The sequence below is a fragment of the Chelonoidis abingdonii genome, chromosome 2 (assembly GCF_003597395.2).
Source record: "Chelonoidis abingdonii isolate Lonesome George chromosome 2, CheloAbing_2.0, whole genome shotgun sequence".
NCBI classification, from domain to species: Eukaryota; Metazoa; Chordata; order Testudines; family Testudinidae; genus Chelonoidis; species Chelonoidis abingdonii.
In genome coordinates, this window is record NC_133770.1 from 258,768,499 (window position 1) to 258,782,544 (window position 14,046).

General features: G+C 41.4%; 1 protein-coding gene across 3 annotated transcripts in view; it reads left to right on the forward strand.

Moving 5' to 3' along the window:
* Window positions 1-14,046, forward strand: part of INTS8 (integrator complex subunit 8) — a 73,696-nt gene that overhangs the window by 23,378 nt on the left and 36,272 nt on the right. For all 3 annotated transcript variants that reach the window (XM_032763915.2, XM_032763916.2, XM_032763917.2), the window contains exons 8-11: window positions 3,079-3,179; window positions 3,900-4,041; window positions 6,461-6,531; window positions 11,100-11,275. In XM_032763915.2, coding sequence (XP_032619806.1) covers window positions 3,079-3,179; window positions 3,900-4,041; window positions 6,461-6,531; window positions 11,100-11,275 — 490 coding nt within the window. The remainder of the gene's footprint in view (window positions 1-3,078; window positions 3,180-3,899; window positions 4,042-6,460; window positions 6,532-11,099; window positions 11,276-14,046) is intronic.

Consider the following 14,046-nt stretch of genomic DNA (forward strand, 5'->3'; position numbering starts at 1 on the left):
TTTGGCTTTCCGTTTACACTTTGCATGCAGCACTGTGTAGCTGGGAGATTTTTTTCAAACGCTTGGCATTTTCTGTTCTGTAACGGAGCTCTGATAACAACAGATTTGTCTCCCCAATACAGTCATCAGATTAGTATCTCCCGTACGGTCCATGCTGGAGCTCTTTTTTGGATTTGAGTTGTGCATCGCCACCCGTGCTGATGCAGAGCTCAAACGCTGGGCAAACAGGAAATGTAATTTAAAAGTTCGCGAGGCTTTTCTGTTTTACCGCCCACTTGACATCCGAGTTCAGATTGCTGTCGCAGGAGCGTCAGTGGTGCACTGTGGGGATCCCGCCCGGAGGCCACATTAACGTCGATTTCCGCCACACTAACGTAATCCGATATTTGTATAATATCGAATTTAGCACTACTCTCTTGTCGGGGAGGAGTACAGAACATCAATTTAAAGAGCCCTTTATATCGATATAAAGGGCGTTTGTAGTTGGACGGTACAGGCGTTAAATTCGTTTAACGCTCTTTAAAATAGATTTAAACGCGTAGTGTAGACAGAGGTAGATCATTACCTTCTATTTGCTGTCCATGGTTAGTTAGTATATCGTTGTGGCTTTTCTTTCCTTTTTTTTTTTTTTTTTTTTTTTTCCTCCCTCCCCTCTTCTTAAAATTTTATTTATTTTCCCCCTTGCTTTTCTTTTCTCGTTGGGGACCCTTCATCCTATGGGATATGCCCAGTTCACCATCTCCAAGAAGTGCCTCACTTCTAAGGAAACAATTCTGGTTGCAGACAAGCACTCCCAGTGCATTTTGTTGCCTCAGGGAAAGCCTCATCCAGCAGAAGTGTGGTATCTGCCAGCAACTCAGGCCACAGTCACAAAGGAATGGAGAGCGCCGACAAGATTATCTTCACGCAGGTGGCGCTCGGACCCTGTCAGTACCCATGCCACAAGTCACCTGGCAGACAAGAGTTATCCTCAAATCCCTCTATAGCTAAAGGCTGTGAGTCGAAGAAGCAAGCTGCTGACCCTTTTCAGGTCATCAAAGGAGAGAGTGGGAAGCAACCATAGTGAGCCCCAAGATAGCCGTAAGTGATCTCCATCCCTCTCTGTATCTTCGGCACCTAGATCGTCCCAGTCTGGTACCCATAGCTCTCAGAAACTGACAGCAGCAGGTACAGTTGACATGCTCACAGACCTAATGGGCACTGGCACAAAGTGGTTGGCACCAAGGGACACAAGTAAGCTCTCCGCTAAAAAGGCCACTTATAATACACAAGTCTGTATTGGTACCGTCATTAACGCCTCATCCAGCACCAGAGCGACCGATACAAGCAAGATTCCCTGCACCCCACCATCAGCAGTGAGCTGGTCAGTACTGGCAGAATTCCACCACTCCAGGTACTTCTGCGTATCAGACATAACCGGAGTTCCTGCTTCTCAGTACTTAAGATCTCCACACCAAGCCTCTGCCTAGCACAGGATTCATCCCTGCTGCCATGCATGTTCCCCTGCTCTAGCGAAAGTTCAGACTGACCAAAGGAGGTGGTGCGTCAGTACTCTTCTCAGGCTCAGTATGGTACTCGGTATACCCTTAGATCGCCCCACCATCATCATCCTGGTACAGCCGCCAATGGGCACCACTGCTGGGCTCTGTTACCACCACCCCAGTAGCCATATTGGGATCCATGGATGCCATATTGCCAGCATGTCTCGTGAACTTTGAGCCTCACGTGTGCGCCTCAAGGGTTCATCCCTTTGGCCTCAGCATCCAGAGCTTCGGCGCCCCCAGAAGACATCATGGAGGAACCTCGAGGACCATATCCTCCTCCCTGGACAAAGTTGTCATGCCTTCCCCACCATCTTTGGCTGACAGCTCTCATCTCTTCCAGGATTGGGCAAAGAGAGTTGCAGACACTCTCCAAATACTCTGGAGGAAGTCAAAGACGCTCACCATCATCTCCTTGACATTCTCCATTCATCCTCTTCCTCAAATACAGCCCTTCCTATTAATGAGGCCATCTTGTACCCGGAAAGAACCATCTGGCAAACTCCACTATCAGTAGCACCTGCCTGCAAGTGGGAGGACAAAAGTATGTCCCAGCTAAGGAATCTGAATTCCTCTTCTGCCGCCCTCCACCCAACTCTATCATAGTGGGTACCGTCACGTCCCATGGCCATCAACACCAGATGGGGTCTGCTCCCTGTGACAGGGACTGCATATGTCCGGACCTTTTCAAAAGAGAGGTGTACTCCTCAACCACGCTTCAATTCTGTATTGCCAACTGCCAAGCCCTCACGGTGAAATACAATTATATAAATTATTGAAAACTGGATAATTTTACTGAACAGCTGCCAGTGTCACATCGTGACCAATTAAAGGCCGCTGTTCAGGAGGGCTAGTTAGTAGCAAAGACAACCCTCCTCCCCTCTATTTCAGAGTTCTTGTCAATCTCTTTGCAGTTGAGAAGGAACTAGGGGTGGGGGGTTACTGTGCGCTGATGAGCCTCATGGTGGGGCATAAGGGCAGACAGCGTATGTGCAGACCTAACAGACACTACTCCAAAGTTCTTGGATCAGCAGCTCAGGGAGGCAAGCACACCTACTGTGGAGCATCTGCAGGGGGAGATATCTTGAACTGTTGTTATTGCACAAGGTGAGTAACTTCCATTTCACAGGTAACTGTAGTATGCCATGGAGGCATTGTTACCTAGGAATTAGAACAGTAGTGGGCAACCTGCGGCTCATGGGCTGCAAGGTTGCCTACCACTGAATTAGAGGGATGTTGCAGTCAAAACTTGTTGTTTCTCTTTCCAACTTTTCTAGTGACACACTGTGTGACTTTAGGGAAGTGATTTAATTGCTGTTTTGGTTTCCTGATCTGTAAATGGGATATAAAACCTGCTTCATAAAGAAGGTGTGAGGTTTAATGAACAGTTCATGAAAGCTTTTCAAGTTCTCATTCAGGTGCAGGTTGGGCGGTGGGAACAACTTAGTTTGATCTGTTACATTCGATAGGCTCATCTATTAATGTCTAATTAGAGAAATGCCTTTTGAAATTGATACAGTATTTATCTGTGTTCTAGGAGTTAGTGAAGATTTTCCTTGAAGATAATATAACTCTCAGGTTACCTGTTCAGTTCAGACAGTCTGTGATGAGAGAACTCTTCCAGAAAGCGCAGCAGGGGTGAGTAGTTAGCATTAGCAGCAGAATAACAGTAATGCCTAGGAGCATCAGTCATGGACCAGAGAGCCCCACTGTGTTAAATGTACAAACACAGAACAAAAAGTCACTCCCTCCCCGCAGAGATCTTGCTGTCAACTTGACTGATGTTATTACTTTGAAAATAAAAAAACAATTTTATATTGTTAATGCTTTCCACAGAAACTGTCTGAAGAATTCAGACACAAGTAATTAATTGGAGGAAGGTCAGTCTTGTGATGAGAGAAACTGAACATTCTGCATAGATATGATTTTTCAGGCATGTATTTCACTACAGTCACACAAGGACAGAACTTCTTGTAAAGAAGGGTAACATGGACACGAAAATGTCTATGAAATCTTTTTCACTTAACTCTAAGCTTTTAATGCCCTTTAAGAGCTTTCCCAAAGCCTGCTGCTCTAGTCATAGCTGTTCTGGCAAACTATTTGAAGCCCATGGCACTGGAGCAGACATGAGCATTCTTAAGAATGCTGGGAGAGGCCCTGATCCAGGACTGAGACCCCGAGGCACTGTTGTAATATAAATAATCATTTTTAAACACTTATCATGTAGACATGCTCCAAGCAATGTTAGACAACACGGTGCTTAAAATGCTGGTGGTTATCTGTTATCCTGTCTAGACACCCTCTGCATAGCTGTTGTCAAGGTCTGTAATCTTACTGCATTTTTTTGTATTCATGCAGGAATGATGTTCTAGATGAAATCTGTTTCAGAATCTGTACATGCAACACTGTTTGTGATGTAATGCAGGGTCGAGCAATTGGTATTCAGTTTAACCAGCTATTTCTTAAACCAAACAAAGAGAAAATAGACTTTCTCCTTGAGGTAAGATGTGATTCTTGAGACTGAAAGGACACTGTTAACTGAAAAATCTTATTTCTGTCCGTGTGTTACTACTGTTTATTTGTAACATCCTAAAATTTGTAAAACTGAATGATTAGAGGTGAAAATGTTTTTCTCTAATGTTGAGCTTACTTTGTACATTTCAGATGGTTTAGTATATAGTCAGTCCCACTTCTGTGATAGTTGACTCACTTCTTTGACTCGGGAACAGAGGTACTCATTTCTCCAAATACTGTGGCAAAGAAGCTGCCAGAGTTTCCAAGTTTAATTAGATGTTGCCCTGTTTTTCCTTTAGTAAAAAATATTTATCATTTCTAAGTTAAGAATAATTGTCCTGGAAAATGTATATAGATCCCAGAGGAGCCAAAGAGGGGAGTAAAAGAGCATTCAGGGGAAGGAAGTTGATGGTCCTCCAAGACCCCTTCACTGAGCTGGGGAGGAAGTTGCAGACAGGGAAATGTTTTTGTTTTTCGTTTGTGGTTTGTTTTTTTTTTGTTTTTTTTTTCTCCTCACCATCCTTCAGTGGAGCTAAAGTGGGAAGCAGAGAAGTGGCGAAGAAGGTTTAAAAAGTTTCTTCCCCATCCCCCAGTGCCCCTGCAGGAGCCAGAGAGGGGAGCATCTAGGACAGGGGTGGCCAAACTGGGGGCTGCATCTGGCCCTCCAGATGTTTTAATCAGGCCCTCGAACTCCTGCTGGGAAGTGGGGTCAGGGGCTTGCTCCACTCTGTGGCTCCTGGAAGCAGCAGCATGTCCCCCCTCCGGTTCCCACATGTAGGGGCTCTGCACTCTTCCCTTGCAGCTCCCATTGGCCAGAAACTGCCGCCAATGGGAGCTGCAGGGACGGCGTCTGCGGACAGGGCAGCTCGGAAGGGTTTTGTTTTAATCACTTACATTAAATGCCCCTCTTACCTTTACACTTTGTTATATTCAGCATATAACCCTGTATTTGTACAGGTAGTTAAAACTTTACAGTTCAACTTTTCAAGATTATATTTTGGGTTAAGCTAAAATTAAAACTGCTCATGCTCCCAAATCAGTAATAGCTTATAGTGTTACAATAAAACCTATGAAAGTCACTTGGCAAAACTGCTTTTTGAGGTGGTGCTAGGTTTCCTGGGCAACAGTCAATAATCTCATAAGCAATACTGGCAGTGTAATAAGATGCAGGAACATAAAATAAAAGTTCTGTTTTAAAACAAAACTGTAAGTGATGATGAAATCCAAGATATATGGTATTTCCAGCTTACTTTAATTTGATAGTCCTATAAGGAGCACTCACATTTGAAAACACATGGGGGAAAAATCTGATAGTCACTCAGTTGAGTTGCTCTGATCATTTTCTTTAAAAATTCAGGTCTATGTAAGAGCAGCATAAAGTTTAGAAAAACAGATCTGCTGAACAGAAGCATTTAAAATCTCTCTCTTCTCAGAGTTCCTCACAGAGACTAGTCAACTTTTCCAATGAAGCTTCCCTGAGCTATTGCACATGTGGGCTTTAACTGTGGGTGGCACCTGTAGGAGCCCTTGGAAGGTAGTGAGCTGTGACTGAGTTGAATTCATGCTCTTTCATTTCTCTTTATCACTCTGCTGCTGATTCTCAGGTCTCTGTCTGCTAACATAAGCCACTTCCTGTGCCATGAGTAGTGACTTCTTACCTGACACCTATAGCAAAAACCAGATAAAAATGCACTGTGCACCAGCCCCCACTGATCCAGCAGCAGTCTCTATGCCCAGTTGGCAATGGAAATTAATGTGTTTTTGACAAACAACTTTCTTTCTTTTTCAAACTGATGTAATAAAATGATTACATTGCTGATTATTAAATTTAAGCATGAAAAGTTACTTTAAACCACCACCACCACCCTCTTCCCCCTGCGAGTAACTTAGGTTTCTGTTAACATGGAATACACAGGGGTTTTTGTACGTAGAGAACTGGCTAACCTAAATATTTCACTTTTATCATTAATTCGGTTAAGTGGACTTGATTGTTACATAGCAGTTGCTTTTGTAGTTTGCTAGATGATTGCTTTTGCAGTGATGTTAGCAGCACAGATGATGTAATCTTCACATTTGGCTCTTACAGACACAAGCTTTAGACTCAGGAAGGGAATTGGGTATTAGAGTGTGGATGTAATGAATCACATGGCAATCAAAATAACCCCTTTTGGATACAGGGTTAATGATTGGCTTTCTGATCCCACTGTAACATCAACAATATTTGGAGGATGGCTAAAGTAGATGGATTGCCTCCCTCCATAGAAAGAGAGAGTGTTATGTGACATTGATTGCTAATAGAGCATGAACAGAAAATTGTGGAAATAACTCTTAACACTCTCTATATAATCAAATGAAAATTCAGAATTCCTAGTGATGCTTAATAATTTAACTCTTAAATTTTCTAGGTTTGTTCAAGGTCAATAAACTTAGAACATGCTTCAGAATCTTTGAAAAGAAAAATGGCAGCTTTTCTCAAGTAAGTACCTGACATTAGACTGCTTTCACTGTGCAATGTATAGATACTATCTTGGTATGTTTCATGATCTTGCAGGTAAAAAATTAGACAAAGGGCAACTTTTTTTTTTTATTAACCCACGGATTCCATATAAACCTCTCAAAGTTGTCTTATCCACCCATCACTGTTTTCCCACTTCTGCTCTCAAGACCCTGTGTCCCATGCTTTCTGGCAAAGGATACTTGGATGTGAGTTCATCTGGAACTCATAGATGAATGTTTCTGAATAACAAATAGGGGTTAGTCACTTTAGAGAAATGCGTGATGCTTCCTCCCCCGATCCTGAGCGTGATGCCCATCCACAGCACACCCTTGTTCCGTTGCTACAGTAGGAACTGTCTCTTGGATCATTGTGAAAGTGCTCAACTACTGGCTCACCCCATGGGTTAAATTTTCAAAATCCTGTTTATAATTAATCAGAAATAGTCATGCAGCACTCCATACATCACAATCAATTCTTACATAAGAATGGCCATATTGGGTCAGACCAAAGGTTCATCTAGCCCAGTGTCCTGTTTTCCAACAGTGGTCAATGCCAGGTGCTTCAGAGGGAATGAACACAACAGGTAATCATCAAATGATCCATCCTGTCACCCATTCCCAGCTTCTGGCAAACAGAGGCTAAGGACACAATCCCTGCCCATCCTGACCAATAGCCATTGATGGACCTACCCTCCATGAATTTATCTATCTAGTTCTTCTTTGAACCCTGTTATAATCTTGGCCTTCACTTAGCTCAGAAAGGAGATTGACCTCCTTGCACACACAGGTTTTGCATTTAATGTTGGTACAAAATAAGCCCCTAGCCAACATAGCTATACTGGAAAAAAAAAAAACTCAGTATAGATGCAGCTATGTCAATATAAGAGTGCTTCTGTCAACATTAGTGGCATTACTAACCCAACAGGAAAAACTCCTTTTGTCACATAAGCTGAATCTACATTAAGGGTATGTCTACACAGAGATAAAAGACCTGTGGCATGACCGCAGCTGGCCCTGGTTCAGTTGACTCAGACTCACAGGTCTTGGGCTGTGGAGCTAAAAATTGCTGTATGGACATTCAGGCTTCAGCCCAAGCCCAAAATCTACACAGCAGTTTTTCAACTCCGGAGCTCGAGCCCCTTGAGCCCGAGTCGGCCGCAGTTTTTTTTTAATCCCTGTGTAGACGTTCCTTGGGGGCTCTACCAGAATAGTTCTACTGGCAAAACATTTGTAATATAGACAAGGCCTTACAAAAAATGCACCTGATTAGGAATTACTGGATTCCATTCCTGGTTCTGCCACAAGAAGGGTGGATTGATTTAAACGAAAGCAATTTAAATCAATTGAAATCATGACTTGAATCACCAAGTAAAGCCTCAATTTAAATAACTGATTTTAATTAACTTTTTTCCATTAGTACTGCGGTAATCTTCCAATGAGAATGCAGCTTTTCTTAGTTGATACAACCATTAAAACATGTTGATTTAAAACTAAACAGCCTTTACGCTGGATTTGGTTTGCTACCTAGTAGCATATGCTATAACTGTACATTTATTGAAGCAAACATGTAGCTTAATATTTTCAGATTAGTAGTAATGAATTATGCATGTTTACTGTGTTTAGAAAATGGTGAATAATGTATTACTTATTTACTAATTAACTTTTTGCTCATGATTTGTTTTAAGTCACATTAGGATGGTAACTGGAATTTAATTAAACATACATAAAATTTATTTTTATTAAACATAAGTCCCTTAATAGAGTATATGACCTGCGGTGCCATATTTATAACGCTCAACATCTGAAGTTAGGTGTTCAGTTTTTCTTTTTTATAAAAAGCAGCCTTTAGCTCAAAGTTTTTGATAAAGGCTCTTTAATGACAACAAAAGAATGACCATACTGTGTCAGACCAATGGTCCATCTAGCCCAGCATCCTGTCTTCTGACAGTGGCCAATGCCAGATGCGTCAGAGGCAATGGACAGAACAGGGTAATTTTCAACTAATCCATAGCTTGTCATCCGGTCCCATCATCTTGCAGTCAGAGGCTTAGGGACACAGAACATGGGGTTGTATCCCTGACCATCTTGGCTAATAGCCATTGATGGACCTATTCTCCATGACGTCCTCTAATTCTTTTTTGAACCCAGTTATACTTTTGGCCTCCACCGCATTCTCTGACAGAGTTCCACAGGTTACCTGTGTTGTATGAAGAAGTACTTCCTTTTGTTTGCTTTAAACCTGCAGCCTATCAAATTCACTGGTTGACCCCTGTGTCACGTTGCCTCCCAACTGAGAATACCAAATTCAGAACAAGCTGCTGGGGAAAGAGGGCAGACACATCCCAAAACTGGTGGTTATGAGAGAGACCAAACCAGCAACAAAAGGAAACTTCTGTCTCACCACACTGGCTAACAAGAAGTCAGAAATTCAACCTCCTTAGGTATTCCAGTCCTGGATTCAACACCCAGACACTAGACTTAATGATGAGGGGTTATTTAAAACCAATTTCATCAGACAAAAGGGTTCTTCTGATCTCAAAGTTCTAGCCACACAGCCAGGTCAATATACAACTCAGGTCTTACCCAATAATCACGCTGTTGCCAATCCTTTAGTATCTAATATCTAAATGTTTGTTTATAAAAAGAAAGAAAGGTGAGAGTTAAAATTGGTTAAGAATCAAATACATAAAGTAATTGCAAAGTTCTTGGATCAGGCTTGTAGCAGTGATGGAATAAACTGCTGGCTTAAGTCAAGTCTCTGGTTGCTTCCAAATCATTGGAAGGTCCTCAGTCCCTTGGTTAGAGTGCTCCCATTAGTGTAAGTTTGTAGTCCAGAGGTTTGAGCAGAAAAGAGGCAAAATGGAGATGTTTCCAGGGCTTTTTATAGCCTCTGCTAAGTGAAGGAAAGCCGATTGTTCTCACTGTGGGAAAATTACAGGTAACAAGATGATTGGAGTTCCATGGGTAAGTCACATGTCCATGCATGATTTTGCTTAGTCATAGCAGAGGCCATCACATGAAAGTCCATGAAGTGTAGATAAGCCTCTCCCATGGTCCATTGTGAGTTGTGTTCCTTGATGAGCCATTTAACTTGAATAGTCCCATTAAGATGTGCAGGCTAAATACCTTGTGGGTGTTACCACAGGAGCAAACATTTGAAATACAGGATTTGATTTCCAGTTTTTAAAAGGTGCCTTTTTGCGTCTAACTTCCTCATTTATTGTTTTGCTGTGGTGTTCAGCCACGGTGGCGCTTTTTTCTATTTTCTCTTGCTGTTTTGTTTTTTTTTTTCGGGGGAGAGGATTGTTTTTGTGTAGAGTGTACATTTAACTTGAACCTCTGTTACGGTGTCTTTAAAAAGCTTCTATGCCACTTCCAGGTATTTTGCTCTTGTGACTGTTTTAACTTCTTTTTTAACTAGCTTCCTCATTTTTGTAGTGTTCCCGTTTTTGAAGTTAAATGCTATTGTGGTGGGCTTATTTGGTATCCCCCCTCCTGGCACCCCCACAAGGATGTTAAATTTAATTACATTACGGTTGCTGTTAGTGAGAAGTTTTAGCTTTATTCACCTCTTGGACCACATCCTATATGCCACTTAAGACTAAATCAAGAATTGCCTTTCCCCTTGTGGGTTCTGGGACTTGCTGCTCCAAGAAGTAGTCATTAATGGTGTCTCGAAATTATCTCCGCATCCCATCTTGAAGTGCCATGTACCCAGTCCATATGGGGATAGTTGAAATGCCCCATTATTTTATTTTCTATTTGCATAGCTCCTGATCTTTTTGGGATTTCATAATCCTCGCCACCATTTTGGTGAGGAGGCCAGTAATATATTCCTACTGCTGTACTCTTATTATTCAAGCATGGGATTTCTATCCAGAGAACTGTTACTGTTTTTGTCATTCAAGATTTTTACTGTATTTGACTGTTTTCTTTCACATATAGTTCCACTCCGTCACCAGCACAACCTACTGTCATTGTTATATATTTTGTACCTTGCTATTACCATGTCCCATTGATTATCAGCATTCCACCAAAAGCATAGTTATTTTTTATGTAGCTGTTTTGAGAGATCAGTAAGTTTAGGCATTAAGATATTTTGTATTAAATTCAGATTTCATTTTAAACGTGTTTATTTTTGAAAAAGAAAAACTTACTATAATTTAAATAACAGTGGGAAAAAATCCAGTTATTTTTCTTGTAATTCACCATGGCTACAAGCTTTGACCTTGGACAAATCTGTTATTTTGTGTCTGTTACCCCATCAGTAAAATACCTTCCTTACAGGAGGTTGTGGAGATAGATTTATTAATATTTGTGCTGTAGCTGGATATTGCTCTGACAAAAAAAAAAAAAAGCTTTTAAATAAATAATTGAATCAGTATGCTTTCCACAAAAGGGAATGACTGAAATCTTTTATCTGCAGACGGAAATTATACTGTTTATTAATAATCACAGACAGTTGTTTGAAATGTCATATGTAAGTAGTAAAAATTGTTTTACTTCAAAGTAACCTTCATGCTGATTAATAACTTTTAACTTATGCAGGAATATGTGTTTGAGTTTGGAGGATCTTCAGCTTGTTTTCATGATTTCCTCTCATGAGCTGTTCATAACCTTACTGAAAGATGATGAACGGAAGCTGCTCATTGATCAAATGAGGAAAAGATCACCTCGAGTCAATCTGTGCACTAAACCTGTGACTTCATTTTATGATATTCCAGGTCTGTTTCCAGCAAGTTTCCTAAATGTTTTTAAGTATTTCTTTTCATGGCCGAAGTGACAGTAATATTCCGATGTATGTTTAAAAAGAAAATCTTCAGACACTGTTATTCCTGTCTATAGTCAATGACTGTATGGGTCTACACTTTTACTGGGATAACTGTTAGTTTAGGGTGTTTTTTTTTTTCACCTACTGTAGATGCAGTTACACCAGTAAAGAAGTCCTTTTGCTGGTATAGCTTATCTCATTTGGGGAATTGGTATAAGCTATACTGGCAAAAGTGCTCTTTTGTCAATATGTACTACATCTGGGTTAGGAGGGTTTACTGGTATAGCTATACCAGCAAACTTGTTCTGGTGCTGACAAAGCCTATGTCATTTAAACTCTTTTTTTTTTTTTAGATTTTGTTTTTAAACCTTTTTACCATCCTTGAGTGAAAAACTAGGTAAATTTTAAATTAGTGTTCTATTTTTACATTATAGTTAAGTAACTTTAAACATGAGTGGATAGTTGGAGAGCTTTCTCTTAACATATCAGTTTAATCTCGTTTTTGCCTAATTAAGTCTCAGATTCAAATACAAGATTATTTCAGCTCTTGCAGCATTGTGTTCTATATTTTAGTTATTGGGTGTCTCTTCTTAACTACCAAGGGAAGATAAGTCTGAGTACATGTCTATGCTACAAAATTTTTGGTCAATGCAAGTTATGTCAGCATAAAGCCGCCACAGTTAGTATATCATTTTGTGCGTGTGCATACTTGGCTTTTTGCATAAGTGCTGCTGCACTTACCGGCAGTGCTTGTGTTGATGCGCAGTCCAGTACACTGTGGATAAGTGTCCTAGTGAGAAACCCACCATCATCCAATGGGCTGTTTTTGGGAAAGTTTTTTGGCAGTGCATATGAGGGCAGAAATGAGTCGCACAGGGGTGACTGTGAGCAAGGGATCAAATTCCCAGGATGCAACTGTCTCCATCCTATAATGTCATCTGTATCCCATACTTTTCACAAATCCTTACATGCATTCTCACTGTCTGCCATCTCTGATAGAAGCATGGAGCCTGCACAACTCTGCTCTATTGTATTAAGTGTTGCAAGCACAGGATGTACAATCCTCTGTACTGGCAGAGCTGTAAGAAGATGATGATGTGTGTGAAGGACAGACTGTTGTGGAACATAATGAGAACCAATGCAAGGTTATTGGTAAAGTTTATAGAGCAGCTCTAGATGGTGAAGCACTACTTCTGGGCTTGAGAAATGAGCATGACTGGTTGGATTTCATCATAATGCAGATTTGGGATGACAAGCAGTGGCTCCAGGACTTTTGGGTTTGCAAGGCCACATTTCTGTATCTGTGTGCTGAGCTTGCCCCAGCCCTCCAATGCAGGGCCACTAAAATGAGAGCTGCAGTGACAGTGGAGAAGTGAGTGGCAATTGCACTGTGGAAACTTCCATTGCTGGATTGCTACTGGTCAGTGGGAAATCATATGGGAGCTGGAAAATCCTCTACAGGGGCTGTTATCATGCAAGGGTGGAGGGCCATTTAATCATCTCCTGCTATGCAGAACTGTGACTCTCAGCAACTTGAAGGGCATCGTGGATGGATTTGCAGCAGCAAGGTTCCCAAACTGCGCTGGAGTAATAGCACGTGTATCCCTATTTTGGCACCAGACCACCTTACAGCAGATTAACACAACAGAAAACAATTTTTCTGTGGTTATGCAAGTCTTGGTGGATCACTGGGGATGCTTCATCAACACCCATGTTGGCTGGTCAGGGAAAGTGCATGACCCTTGCAATTTTAAGAACATAGGAATGTTCAGAAAGTTGGAAAGCAAGCACTTTCTTTCCTGACCAGCCATTAAATATCACCAGTGGTAAATGCCAGTAGTGATCCTGGGGAATCCAACCTACCCTTTGCTCCTCTGGCTCGTGAAGCTTTATGGTGGACTTTGTTTTACCTGGTCTTGCTATTTTGGAGCCTGTTAGGTTATCTTCTTCCAGATGGCTGCATTGTCTAGTTTGGTCCTTGCGTTGTTCTTCCTTGGCTGACCTCGGCTATAAGCCAAGAAAGAGCACAACCCCTTCCAACTGCAGATCAGTCCTGTAAAGCTAACCTTTTCGGTGTCACTTTTTTATATATGGCAGTCAAGATTGCTGTAGTCACTCTTCTCCTGAGAACAGATTAACCATCCAAATGCCCAGTGAAGTACTACATAGTAATGGCACAGGCAATTTCTTCTCTAACATAAGAATGGCCGTACTGGATCAGACCAAGGGTCCATCTAGCCCAGTATCCTGTCTTCTGATACAGGCCAATTACAGGTGCCCCAGAGGGAATGAACAGCACAGGTAGTCATCAAGTGAGCCATCCCCTCTTGCCCATTCCCAGCTTTTGGCAAACAGAGGCTAGGGACACCATCACTATCTATCTTGGCTAATAGCCATTGATGGACCTAGTCTCCATGAACTTATCTAGTTTTTTTTGAATCCTGTTATCGTCTTAGCCCTCACAACATCCTCTGGCAAGGAGTTCCATAGCTTGACTTTGTGGTGTATGGAAAAAATACTTCTTTTTGCTTGTTTTAAACCTGCCTATTAATTTCATGTGGTGATCCCTAGTTCTTGTGTTATGAGGAGTAAATAACACTTCCTTATTTATTTTTTCTCCACACCAGTCATGATTTTATAAACCTCTATCATACCTCCCTGAGTCATCTCTTTTCCAAGTTGAAATGTCCCAGTCTTCTTAATCTCTCCTGATATGTCAGCTGT